Source organism: Rhamphochromis sp. 'chilingali', assembly GCF_963969265.1.
Source record: "Rhamphochromis sp. 'chilingali' genome assembly, chromosome: 9".
NCBI lineage: Eukaryota > Metazoa > Chordata > Actinopteri > Cichliformes > Cichlidae > Rhamphochromis > Rhamphochromis sp. 'chilingali'.
Window position 1 is genome coordinate 38,404,434 of NC_137936.1, and position 14,396 is coordinate 38,418,829.

The 14,396-nt window shown below is 39.9% G+C and overlaps 1 protein-coding gene across 1 annotated transcript; it reads right to left on the reverse strand.

Moving 5' to 3' along the window:
• Window positions 1-644: 644 nt before the first annotated feature.
• Window positions 645-14,182, reverse strand: LOC308402381 (uncharacterized protein). The gene is made up of 5 exons (XM_080891182.1): window positions 14,159-14,182; window positions 12,127-12,162; window positions 10,769-11,053; window positions 7,829-7,945; window positions 645-3,770 (listed from the first exon to the last, which is right to left on the reverse strand). The coding sequence occupies exons 2-5, from the start codon at window positions 12,152-12,154 to the stop codon at window positions 3,667-3,669; spliced, it is 534 nt and encodes a 177-aa protein (XP_080747308.1). The 5' UTR covers window positions 12,155-12,162; window positions 14,159-14,182; the 3' UTR covers window positions 645-3,666.
• Between the last annotated feature and the right edge of the window lie 214 nt (window positions 14,183-14,396).

Sequence of the window (14,396 nt, forward strand, 5' to 3'; positions counted from 1 at the left end):
AATAAAAGAAATTATTGGCCTGTCTGGAGGCCTTACACCACTTAAAGATGTCTTTCTTTTCCTTGAGTTTAAACTCCAAATTCAGTGAAGATGTCTTTACAGCTGATCAAACTGCTGGGAGTATTGTGCCAAAGATGGTTAATTTTAGTTCTTAACCAGCTCCACATCAGCCTGATTTTGTCATTTTTAAAATGTAAAAATAATACTGTTACTTTTTTAAATCTTTCTATTAAATTCGTGTCATCCTTTTGTTTCTGCGATGTTCCACATTTGATGTTGACGTTATTTTTGTTGTTACCCAGCAGTTTGTAATAAAGGTCGTTCAGTGTGACGGGAGATTAAATTTAACATCCATCACTTTTTCTGTTTCTCTCTGTGATGATGGCAGATTAACAACAGTTAAAATGTTCCTCTAAGGATTTCCTCACTTTGCTGTACAACGCGCTGTTTGTTTTCTTTTACTTTTGCTGCTTCACGCAGCATCACAGCTCAGTGCTCCATCTACAGGTGCATCCACAAGAAGCTGAAGGTGGAGAGCAAACAGATGTAATGATGGACAGTGCAATTTGAAGATAATATGGTTTCACTAATAAACATTACTTCTGCACAAAACAAACGTACAACACAGAGCAATTATTTAGAAAAGTATCTTTATTGAAAAAGGTGCAAAGATCCACATTCTATTTACGAAAATATACAAGAAATGTGGTTTAGAAAAAAAAACATTTTAAAAAATAAACTTGTCACAATCATATATGAGCAACTGTTTATGCACAAATTCATTTTTCAGTAAAATGACAAAAACTGTCATTATGAATTCTTTTACATGTTACTATGATGCTGTTATGATAGTTTTCAAACACTGATCAAAAAGATAAAAAATAGAATAAAATTTGAGAATGAAATCAAGGTTCAGGCTACGTCCACACGTACCCGGGTATTTTTGAAAACGCATTTTTCTATGCGTTTGCACCTTTCGTCCACACGTAAACGGCGTTTTCGGTCACTGAAAATGGAGATTTCTAAAAACGCCTGCCAGGGTGGATATTTTCAAAAACTGAGTATTTGTTAATTCTACTCTCTGCAGTGTTTAAAGCACAGGTGTCAAACTCTGGCCCGTGGGCCAAATTTGTTCCAGTTTTGAATTTTGGCCCACGGTGTATTTGAGTTTGACACCCCTGGTTTAAAGGCTTACATACACACACAGTTACTGTCCCTCCACACATACGACTCTGTTCTGCTTCTGTGCCCCAGCTTTGTTTACTATTTCCCACCGAGGCTTCTAGACTTCTGTTGGCCAACAACATCTACACGGTTAGGAATATATCGCCACCTGTTGCTTTGACATGTTCTTAGCAGCGTTTTCCTTCATTTCTGCCTTTACATGTGGACGGGATCATTTTTTTAAAACGAAAACGGAAAATCTCTGTTTTCAAAAATACCCGTGTACGTGTGGACGTAGCCTTATACACTTGAAAAACAAACTGACATATTTCCAAGCAGAAAACACTTTCATTCTGAAAAGTCATAGAAGCCGACTGGCTGAACAGCGCCTTTAAAAATATTTACTGTACAACAATTATTTACATGGCGTAATTTACATGACAGACACACACAATGTTATGAGTAGAAGCACAAGAAAAAGTGAGTAGCTCAATACAAGTGCAATGTAAACAAAACCCACAAACATTCTTACATTTAAACAGTACAACTCTCTATAAAAATAGCATGTAATTACCGTATTTTTGGGACCATAAGGAGAACTGGATTATAAGACGTATTAAGCGAAACAAAAACAGCCAGATACATCAAACTTCACAATCACATCCCTTTTACTGTGATTGTGATTGGCCTGTTCAGCACTTTGAATTCCAACAGCTACTTTTTCACTGCAACTTTTGTAATGTTCAGCCAGAGAACAACAATCAGTATCCTGTCAAAGTAAGGAATAAAAATCATAGACTTAATATAAAGCCTCACAAATATCTTCAAACTCTAGGAGGCTGTGTTACGACCCGGCTCAAAAGTCGCAACATAAAAAAGGAGATGAATACCAGAGTGTTAGTCAGAAGAGGTTTTATCTTAAAATGGCATAGCAGGTTAGCTAAAATAGCTGGTACCACCAAGGCAAAGACTAGTGAGCTCTTCGGGAAGCTTGCCTCAGGTATGCTTTTATCCACACCTGACTAGGTGTGGCCAACTAGCACCAGCTGACCACACTGAGCAGATCAGAGGCTGCAGAGGGACGTAACACCTCCCTTAAAAGGGTTCCTCTAGGACCCCTAAATTTATTAAAACCCCTCTGAAGCCTTCAGGTCCTTGACCCACAAACCTGGAATAAAAGTAAAAGCTAACAGAAGCAAGTAAAGCAAGCATACTAGTGACCAACCACAAAATGGAGAGCTATGGCCACACAATGATCACATCAAGGGTGGCTCAGCATCTGGCCAACACCACTCACAAGTGATCCAACCACAGTAGCCATATTCCCCACAACACTAAAGGTCACAGCACAAAACACTCACCACACGAGGATCTCATTAGCATCCATCAACACACATTATGCCAACTTAAAAACGACCCATCCGCCTCAGCTACAGACCATCATTAACAAATTGTCTCAAACCTCTTGCCGAGTTTGGTGCCACTTGTTTACTATGTGCAACTCCCAGCCTGAAATGCTACAAAAAACAATAAAACTTTACCGGTCTAGTCTTCAGTGGTGTACCGGGCTCGAGGCAACTTTAAACGCAAATTCAAGGGTACCGAACCCTCAAGCGTACCCCCATCCAGGATAACCACCAAACACAATAAACTAAAACAACAAGCAAAACAACAAACAAGTGCTTCGATGGAAGCACAGCCACCCAGAACGGATGCGAGGGAATGCACAAAGCACCACATACAAACACCGGGACATGAACACACGGTAATTATATATGCATAAATGCTGACAATGACAAAGACTTATAATAATAATAATAATGGATTGCATTATGCCCTCAAAGCGCTTTATAATTCCACTATTCATTCACTCTCACATTCACACACTGGTGGAGGCAAACCACAGTTGTAGCCACAGCTGCCCTGGAGCAGACTGACAAAGGCGAGGCTGCCATATCGCGCCATCGGTCCCTCTGGCCATCACCAGTAGGCGGTAGGTGAAGTGTCACAACGACCGAGACTGTCCGAGCCGGGGCTCGAAAAGGCAACCTTCCGATTACAAGACGAACACCCAACTCTTGAGCCACGATTTCTCACAGAAGCCTAAATCAAACCTTAGTCAACATTATTAGTGTTCCCTTTGCAGTTCTCCAAAAGCATAGCACAACACAATGCTTCAAGGATTACAGATATTTAAAACCAATTCTGATGCCAGCAGCAGGTTAGACTTCAGAGGGTGAACTGTGCTGGACGTTTGATCTAAGACAGTTTCATCAGATTGTTTTAGGGGTTTTACTTGAATCAATGTAACAAGCTAATCCACCCACTCTTTTTTAAATTAACGGTGTTATTAATTGTTGAACCCATTCTCTCACACACACACAGATAACTTTTATGTGCACCTTCATCTTTGTACACAGTGCTTTCTAACTAACTGGCACATACACACGGAGAATCTGTGTTTCAGTAGTTTGCCCATGAACAGTGTGAAGTAGCTGGGGATCAAACCACTGAACCGTTCCTTAGAACTTGTAATTCTTCTGGGCCTGTCTCAGAACCTGGTGCTGTTGTCTTCTCTGAGGAACTGTTTGCCCTCCCAAGGCGGCCTGAAAACACATTTTCATGAAGTTAACTTTTAGAAATCTTACAGAAATTATTTGCTATTCTAAAAACATTTTAATCTTATTCTAATTCAACACACACAGACAGAAACTGACTCAAAGTCTGTATCCGGGTTTAAGTGGCTCAGCGATTTATTTGCCAGGAATCAAAGAAAAACCTGCAGCTAATCCTATAAAATTAAAAAGTTACTGAAGCAGAATAAATGCAAAACGAGCAGAAAGCATCACTCTAAAATCAGATTAGAATACTTTAAAAACCACATACGAGGGCAATCCCAAAAGTAAGATCTCGAAAAAATTGGTGACATAGAGAAACTGTACAGCTGTTGGCCACATTGTTGTAGTTGGTGCTTCCTCCACTCCCAAATAAGCATGCGCAGCTTTGCTGGGAAGCAGACCAGGAGTGACATGTTTAGCCGCATGTTCTCCTTAAATTGCTGGCTGTCTGAGTGGTGTCCCAGAAACGATGTGGGCTTCATAGATAATTGGCAAACCTTCTGGAGGAAACCTGGTCTTGTTAGGAGAGACGGCATCCATCCCACTTTGGATGGAGCAGCTCTCATTTCTAGAAATATGGACAAATTTATTAAACCCCCCAAAATATGACTATCCAGAGGTTGCTGTGTGGCAGCAATTTTTCACACCAGCCTATTAATCAAGTAAAGACCAAGACAGACTTTTAATTCATTTGAAAGCCTGATGCTTCGCCTCGACCACCCCAGCTGTAAACTCAGAAACCAGTCTTACTTGTTATCATCTATCGTCCACCTGGGCCTTACACAGAGTTTCTGTCTGATTTCTCAGACTTTATATCTGATTTAGTTCTGAGCTCAGATAAAATAATTATTGTGGGTGATTTTAACATCCATGTAGATGCTAAGAATGACAGCCTCAACATGGCATTTAATCTGTTATTAGACTCAATTGGCTTCTCTCAAAATGTAAAAGAACCCACCCACCACTTTAATCACACTCTAGATCTTGTTGTAACATATGGCATAGAAACTGAACATTTAACAGTGTTTCCTGAAAACCCTCTCCTGTCTGATCATTTCCTGATAACATTTACATTTACAATAATTGATTACACAGCAGTGGAGAGTAGACTTTATCACAGTAGATGTCTTTCTGAAAGCGCTGTAACTAAGTTTAAGAATAGTTTTCATGTAAAAATAGTTTGTTGCTTTATAAGAAAGCCCTCTGCAAAGCCAGAACATCTTACTATTCGTCACTGATTGAAGAAAATAAGAACAACCCCAGGTTTCTCTTCAGCTCTGTAGCCAGGCTGACAAAAAGTCAGAGCTCTTTTGAGCCAACCATCCCTTTAACGTTAACTAGTAATGACTTCATGAACTTCTTCACAAATAAAATTTTTATCATTAGAGAAAAAATTACCAGTAATCATCTCACAGATGTAATATTATCTACAGCTACTCTTAGTACCATTGATGTTAAGTTAGACTCTTTTTCTCCAATTGATCTTTCTGAGTTAACTTCAATAATTACTTCCTCCAAACCATCAACGTGTCTTTTAGACCCCATTCCTACAAAACTGCTCAAAGAAGTCCTGCCATTAATTAATGCTTCGATCTTAAATATGATCAACCTATCTCTAATGATCGGCTATGTACCACAGGCCTTCAAGCTGGCTGTAGTTAAACCTTTACTCAAAAAGCATCTCTAGACCCAGCAGTCTTAGCTAATTATAGGCCAATCTCCAACCTTCCTTTATATCAAACATCCTTGAAAGAGTAGTTGTCAAACAGCTAACAGATCATCTGCAGAGGTTTATTTGAAGAGTTTCAGTCAGGTTTCAGAGCTCATCACAGCACAGAAACAGCTTTAGTGAAGGTTACAAATGATCTTCTTATGGCCTCTGACAGTGGACTCATCTCTGTGCTTGTCCTGCTAGACCTCAGTGCAGCGTTCGATACTGTCGACCATAATATCCTATTAGAGCGATTAGAACATGCTGTAGGTATTACAGGTACTGTGCTGCAGTGGTTTGTATCATATCTATCTAATAGACTCCAGTTTGTGCATGTAAATGGAGAGTCCTCTTCACACACTGAGGTTAATTATGGAGTTCCACAGGGTTCAGTGCTAGGACCAATTCTGTTTACATTATACATGCTTCCCTTAGGCAGCATCATTAGAAGACATAGCATACATTTACACTGTTATGCAGATGACACCCAGCTCTATCTGTCCATGAAGCCAGATGACACACACCAATGAGTTAAACTGCAGGAATGTCTTAAAGACATAAAGACCTGGATGGCCGCTAACTTTCTGCTTCTTAGTTCAGATCAAACTGGGGTTATTGTACTCGGCCCTGACAATCTTAGAAATATGGTATCTAACCAGATTCTTACCCTGGATGGCATTACCTTGGCCTCCAGTAACGCTGTGAGGAACCTTGGAGTCATTTTTGACCAGGACATGTCCTTCAATGCACATATTAAACAAATATGTAAGACTGCGTTCTTCCATTTGCGCAACATCTCTAAAATGAGAAATATCCTGTCTCAGAGTGACGCTGAAAAACTAGTTCATGCATTTATTACTTCCAGGCTGGACGACTGTAATTCATTATTATCAGGATGTCCTAAAAACTCCCTGAAAAGCCTTCAGCTGATCCAAAATGCTGCAGCAAGAGTCCTGACAGGGACTAGAAAGAGAGAGCAGATTTCTCCTGTTTTGACTTCCTGTTAAATCCAGAATTGAATTCAAAATCCTGCTCCTCACATACAAGGTCTTAAATAATCAGGCCCCATCTTATCTTAATGACCTTGTAGTACCATATCACCCTATTAGAGCACTTCGCTCTCGCACTGCAGGCCTACTTGTTGTTCCTAGAGTATTTAAAAGTAGAATGGGAGGCAGAGCCTTCAGTTTTCAGGCCCCTCTTCTGTGGAACCAGCTTCCAGTTTGCTGTGGTGGTGTGGAGAGCTTACAGCCGGTTGTTTGGCATGAATTTCAGTACGAAGGAGCGGGAGACCATCAATTCCCCAAGAGTCATGAAGGTTGAGGAAAAGATCGGCGGATTACTCTGGATGCTCACTGCATTTTAGTTCTTGAGGTTTCCCAAAGCACCATCCACAGGATTTTAACAGACAAGTTGCAATATCGGAAGGTGTGTGCAACACGGGTACCACGAAGACTGACAGAAGACCATGGCAATGAGTTGATTCTTCCCGTGAATTTCTTCGCCGCTATGCAAATGAAAAGGACATCTTCTTGGACTCGATTGTCATTGGTGACTAAACCAAGGGGTTCCACTTTGCACCTGAGACCATACAACAATCATGCAAGTGGCGGCATACCTCTTCGCCCAAGCTGTGAAAATTCGAACAAACACAGTCTGCTGATAAAGTCATGGCAACTGTGTTTTGGGACCGAAAGGGGGTATTGTTGGTCGACTTTCTGCCTGCTGGGACCAGAATAACTGCTGACAGGTACTGTGAAATACTGAAAAAAACTCAGAAGGGCAATACAGAACCGGAGAAGAGGAATGTTAAGCAAGGGCGTAAGCATTTTCCACGACAACGCTTGTCCACAAGTTGCCCATCAAACCGTCGCTGTCCTGCAAAACTTTGGTTGGAACCTTATCACCCACCCTATAGCCCGGACTTGGCACCCAGTAACAACCACCTGCTCCCCAGATTCCCCAAGAACATTTGCCCGGAAGGCGATTCTGCTCTGACAAAGAGGTGAAACGTGAGGTTCAAAGCTTCATGAAGGACATGACAGCGAGCTGGTATGACATGGGCATTCTAAAACTGCCACAGCGTCTACAAAAATGCATTGACTGAAATGGTGATTATGTAGAAAAATAAATAATTATTCAACCCTTCAAATTATGTAAATATTATGGAAAATAAATGGTTGTTTGTATTTCTAAAACAATAGGAGACCTTACTTTTGGGATTGCCCTCATAATAATACAATTAATAATACAATATTAATGTTACAATTTATTAATATATTTAACATATTGGTCGCTTTACACAGCATATTATTAAATAATTACTTTAACTTACCTGAGTGAATTTTGATGGTCTTTGTAGCCACAAGCCATCCAGTGATAACTAAAGGAAAACTTAGCATTCCAATGAACCATCCACCCAGCCATCCAGTGATAACTTTTCCACATGTGCCTGAAAGACATCAAAAACCTTGTGTGATGCAGAGAATGTATTTAAATCATATAATTAACTGAATAAACCTCAAAAGAAACGCTCCTAAAAGCTTTGAAACTTTAAATCCAATGAACACAACCAAACACTGTGGAGATTCTCATCTGACAAATTGATCTTTTGATCAATCTGTCTCATACACAATAATATTTTGTGAACCTGCCTTTAGCTTTGACTTAGCACTGAAACACAGCATATGAGCTTATGCAATGACACAGCATGTACAGCATGTGAGGTAAATCCCCTGTTGAGTTTGTAAGTTTGCTCAGAAATAAACAGTGTCTAACCTTTTTGGTTGTTTCATTTTATTGACCCCCTGCAACACATGACTTACTAGATGGTGGAGAAACCTTTGCTAGTAAGCACAATAATAAGACATTTCTCATAGTTTGTCGTCACGTTTGCACTCATCTCAGGAGGTATTTTGGCCCGCTGCTTTTTACAAAAACTCTAAATCCTTCAGGTTTCTTCACTTTCACGTAGCATCTCCTTGCTTGAGCTCCCTCCTCAGATTATCTAAAGAATTGATGTCTGAAGACTGGCCAGGTCACTCCACAATCTTAATTTTCCTTTTCTTTAGCTACTCTTTTGTTGTCTTGGTGATACGTTTTGGGACATTGTCATCCATCTACTACTCATCTTCGATGTTCTTGCTGAAGAAGAGAGGTTTGGGGTACCTGGTCCCCTCTACTGGCCCCTTGGTGAAGTCATCCTGTACCCTTCGCAAAAAACAAAACAAAAAAACAAACAAAAAAAAAAAAACGCCCCAAAGATGAATGTTTTCACCTCTGTGTTTGACTGTGGGGATGGTGTTCTTTCGGCCATTCTCAGCATTTCTCTTCCTCCAAACACGGCAGAAAAGCTTTGGCCCATGCCTTCTCTGACTCGCTTATATTTTCAGTGGCAAACTTAAGACAGTCCTGTAGTTGCAAGATTTCAGTCCATTGCAGTCTAGTGTGTTACCAGTGGTGTTGTTGGTGACTGTGGCTCCAGCTACCTACAGATCATTAACAAGCTCCTCCTGTTTAGTTGGTTTAGCGGATCGTTGAATGAAACGGATGAACCAGAATTGGTTTGTAAAAATGCTGCAACTTCAGTGGTGTGGAACTGGTTTAGCTTTCGTCCGTCAGATACACAACAAAGCACTATTTTTGGTAGAGCATGCTAGCGGGCCGTCGTTATTACCGATATTACCGAAACGATTTTATGTGGTACACGGCGCTCAAAAATCTGTCAAAAAATTTTTTAGTACGACTTTGCTGAGCTACGAAGCTGCACCGCTTGATGGATTGTCGGAGTATTACAGCTATCGTAGGCAGGAGCCTCGCGGAGTGATACGTACTGCGCTTCAACATAATATTACCGTATTGTGTGTGTATAAACTATTTTTAAGTTTTGTGGATATTATACATGGTTATGCTGAGTTTCCACTGGAAATGCCTTTTGGTTAAACTGTCAGCAAGGAATTTGCATTTGCACTGTTAAATGTTTATATAACTTTAATGCACTTAAAAAACAGCTGCTTGTTTAATTGATGGGGTATTTTTTGCACTAAAAAAAAAGTTGTGGAGTTGTAAATTACTGATGTAATCTGTGTCTCAAACTGCCATAGAGCTGGTCTGGAGGAACAAGAATTCTGGTTGGTATTCCAATGACATTCAAAATCAATTCATGAATTTCATGTAATGATGTACGAACCAAAAATAAAATTCACATAGATTCCACTGAATGTCGTAGCAAATATGGAGGAAAAGCACAGCTTTAAAATTAGCTTGAAGTTTTAGTTGAATTAGTTTTGAACAATTCACTTACAACTACAACATCGCAGTTGTAAGTTTCTTGTTCATGTGGTCGCCATCTTGGCACAGTGTTTACTGTGATTGCTTTGCAAGGGCCAGCAGTAGCAGAGTTGGAGTGGTTTATGCCCCAGTGTCTAAATAAATGGTGCAGCAGTCCGAGCCACAAATTGAATGCCTGTGTCTGACTGGTCTCTCTACAGTGCACCCCAATCAATCACAAGATCACACAATGCAGTCCAGGGTGTAGGGAGACCCCTGCACTGGTTAAGGTTTGACAAACAAGTCTAAGTCTTCAGCTTCACCTCCTCAGCTCAGGCCTGAAAATCTGTTTTCTGCTCTTGATTTCACTCTTTATTAGCTCAGATTAGTTCTCCACAATCTGGACTCTGTTCAGTTCAGCTGCATGTTCTGCAAAGCCACCAAGCCACCCGCTCTTCGCACATTCAGTCACAGCGTTCCTGCTCTGGCTCTGCTCAAATCTCATCCTCAACTTGACAGTAATTATTCATCTTTTATTTAACTACAGTCCCATATGTGTTCATTTATCAATCTCATATAGAGAGCTCTGGCTCACATTATAGAAGCCTTCAATGTCTGTAAACAATAATGTTGCTAGGCAACCAAGCATTAATTTCTATGGGGTAACAATGGCGTCCTCGGCAGTTCTAGGTAAATGCAGTCATGTGTGTGTTTTTCCTTTTTAATCCCACACAGCGAATAATTCAATATTTGAGGAATAAGCACATTAAGGTTTTAATTTAACAGAGTTACACAATATTTAAAATTCCAAAAGGGTCAAAACAAAGCCCTTATCAATTCTGATGTTAAAAAAGGAACATCAAATAAATATTTGCTGTGGTTCAGTAAAAGTTCTCCCACGTAGACAAACCTACAAGTTACTTAGAAAGTAGGTTCTTCCAAGCGTTCTGTCAGAAACAACAATTGCAGTTATTTGTTCTACAAAATGCCAAAAAACAAATCTTACCAGAGAAAGCGACGTAGAGCTCATGCTCAGTCTTATGGCCGATCTCCTCCTGCGTGGCTACACAGTGGAAGGGGCTGATGTTTGTCCTGGTCACCGTGGTGAGGAGGGTGATGTTATAGCGCTCTCCTGTGCGTGACACCTGTGGCTCCTCAGCAGGAAGGATGTTCCCATCCCCATCCCTCCACTCTACTTTAGGCTTTGGAGAAGCACCTCTGACCTCACACTTCAGCAGCGCCTCGTCCTCTGTGATTTTCAGGACATGAATGAGTGGCTTCGGAGCTGCACCTGTGAACACAATAAGGCTGTGTCAATCACTTGATCAGTCTTTTCACCTCCTTTACTGTCTCAGAAAGAATAAAGAATCAGCACCTGCTTAACACCACAGCACTACAACGCTGAATACTGCAAAGAAATGTTTGTATTTGTTAAGCTAAATTACAACGTGAATAACAAATTAATGTGTCACTGCTCTCAATTACTTTGAATATAAAAAAAATGTGTGATCTCTTCTGAAGAAAAACTACAATTATAGTAATTGGTCTTTAAACTGACTGATTCATTAAACATATGTTAGGAAACAAATCGATCCCAGCACCTCACTAAGTCCTTATAAAAAGAAAAACTAACACTGATGTGGGTTCACATTAAATCAGTCGTCGATGATTTTAATAGTTGACGTAATCGTGGCAGCCCTAGCTGGAACATCATTAAAATGGCAGGAAAAACAAAATCGTACACTCGTGTGATGGTTCACTGCAGCGGCCGTGGCAACAACTTATTAAGTTGCAAAATCATGAGACCAGCGGACGCACCGCAAAGATTGTGTTGTGTGACACATGATGTGATGTGAAAATCAGTGCACAACACAACGGACACGTCGAGCATAACCAGCATAACTTAGCTACACAGCATGTACCTGACACCAGGACCTGCACTGCCATCTTCAAATCCACATCACAGTTATACTAATTCTCAGGTTTATAATATATTTGCTGCTCTCAGGTGTTTACAGTGCAGGAGAGTCATACGTGCGTCAGCTTAAACATGACGTGCAAATGCAGCAACAGAATGATGATATACCATGTTTGTACGTCACAACACTTTCAGCAACAGCCTATTCACATTTTTAAAAAAGGTCGGGTGCTGTGTCAGTCTTCAAGGCGACAACAATAAACAGTGATACTGAAGTCAGGTTCAGGACAGATTTCTCCTTATCTGTCATTACTGACAGGACCACAGATTTCAGTGATATCTTAATAAATTGTTTATGGCAAGTTTAAACATGTTTGACAGATGCTGAGGCTAACAGATGTGTAGCTACACAAGTTACAGATGTAGACAACAGCATCATTACTCACCTGGAATTTCACAGACTCTGTCTCTCATCACAGGCTCTGCAAGACAAATAATAGGCACATGACTATGGGCTCAAATTGTGGTCATAAATATCTTGTACTTGTAAATCAAATGTGTATTTGTGAACTGAGTTTTGTAACCTTGTGAGCTAAAATATGTGAACATTTTATGTTTGTGCATCTACAGATGAGAATTTGTGTGTGAGTAAAAAAGATATTTAATAAATAAATAAATTTAATAAAATATTTACACGAGTTACACATTTTTTGTTAAGGTCTGGTTACAGATACAAAGCAAACTTTAAGAAATGAATATAGCCACTACAGTGACCATCAAAACGATGAAAAAATATTGCGGTAAACAGTTTATTTTGCGACACCACGAAACAAACGATAGCGTAAAATGAAACGATAGATGTTTTTATATCGTCATCCGATATATATGTTATTGTGGTGGAAACAAAACAGCAAAATAAGACATTTATCAAATGTGAATCGTAGTTTGGATCTTCTTTTGCTGCTGGTTCAGTGAATTTTGGTTGGAGAGAGACAAACTCTGCAGCTCAGAATCGAGCACAAAAAAAGACGTAACCACTGCGCGGACCCGACACATCAGAATCAGTGAGCTGTCGGCTTTCAGCCCCGACGGCGTGTCCGTGTCCGTGCTGTCGGGTGAGAAAGCTGAGAAAGAGAAAGCTGATTCTGATGCGTCGGGTCCGCTCTGCGTTTACTTCTTTGTGCAGAATCCGTTGACCTGCTCTCATTTGTGGTTTGGTGGTTTTAGAAATACTTTTGTGAGCTTTAACCTGAGATTCTGGCGTTTCTGGCAAAATATATTTATATTCAAAAGTCAATTCAGGATTTAATGAATCGATATCGCTTTATTCAAGCTTCTCACCTCCCTCACTGGGGCTGATTTTTAGCTCAAGAGCCTCATGATTAAAAGTAGATTCTTGATCCAAACTTAATCATTGACTGTTTGATTGACTTGAATTTATGATCCTAAAGCAGAGACCCTCTTTGCACTGTTAGCCTTTATTTCCAATTCACATGTAATCTAAGTCTACATGCAAATTTGAATTTGTAATGAAATTGTTGCTGCGTTTGCACACCATGTTTAATAAAAGTACATTTAAGCAAATGTTAGTGTATAAGGAGTGAATTGTATTTTGTTTTTCCACATACTGTACAACTGAGTGTGGACAAAACAACATCAACATTTAAAAAAAATTGAAATATGAGTTTTTAGAGAAGGTTTTTTTTTCCAGATGCATTAAAACTAAAATACTCACCAACTATGGAACGCCAGGACTGCCATAATGAATTAATTAAATACACCATTAAATAATTAATTAAATGTGGCAATAATTAATTAAAATTGGAATTAATTAATTAAATAAATAGTTATGACACATGTAATTAATTAATTATTGACACATTTAATTAATTATTTATGTATTTCACATTTTAATTAATTATTGACACATTTCATTAATTATTGACACATTTAATTAATTATTTAATGATATATTTATTTATTTCATTTTGGCAGTCATGGCGCCTGGCTCTCGTCATGAAATAATTTTATCTGTCAGCCTCACCCATCAAACTCAGGGGGCGGGGTTAACGCTGCCCATGCAGCTTCTCTAACATTTGATTGGTTGCCGTGCAAAGTAAGTCAAAACAGGTCGATCCTAGAAAATCGATTGCTTGTGTAGACTTGGGGCAGCCAGTTATCCCAGAATGCAGATCAAATCACAAGCAGCAATGGTGGTGGTGTAGTTTTAAAATACCCCGTTTTTCTGTCACCAGCTACACTTTTAACAGTGTTTTAGCCGCGAATGTCGCGCCGTATGTCTGGTCAGGTTGTCAACATAGAACATGTTTGCAAAAGTGCTCAGATGTTTTCAGAGATTTCACTAGCTCTGCTAACAGTTAGCATGCAGAGTGCACCGAGGGGGTTACGTTAACCGGTTTGTTTACATATTCCACTCTCCGTGTTCCACATGTTGCATTCGCAGATTCTCATTTTCACCGAACGATCGTCTCTTTCCGCCTGGTCTTGTGTCTCTGTGCTTCTGTAACATAAAGAACGAGCTGACATTTTTCTCACGAAACCAGCGATCAGCTCAACAGACCCTCAGTTTACCTGCATGCATCCTCCTCCTCATCTGTCAGCTGTTTAACACCTGCTGCTAATTCAAGAAACACGCCTAGTTACCTGGTGATAGTCACAGTTTAACTGGGCAGCCGGTGCTCGATATAACGCAATG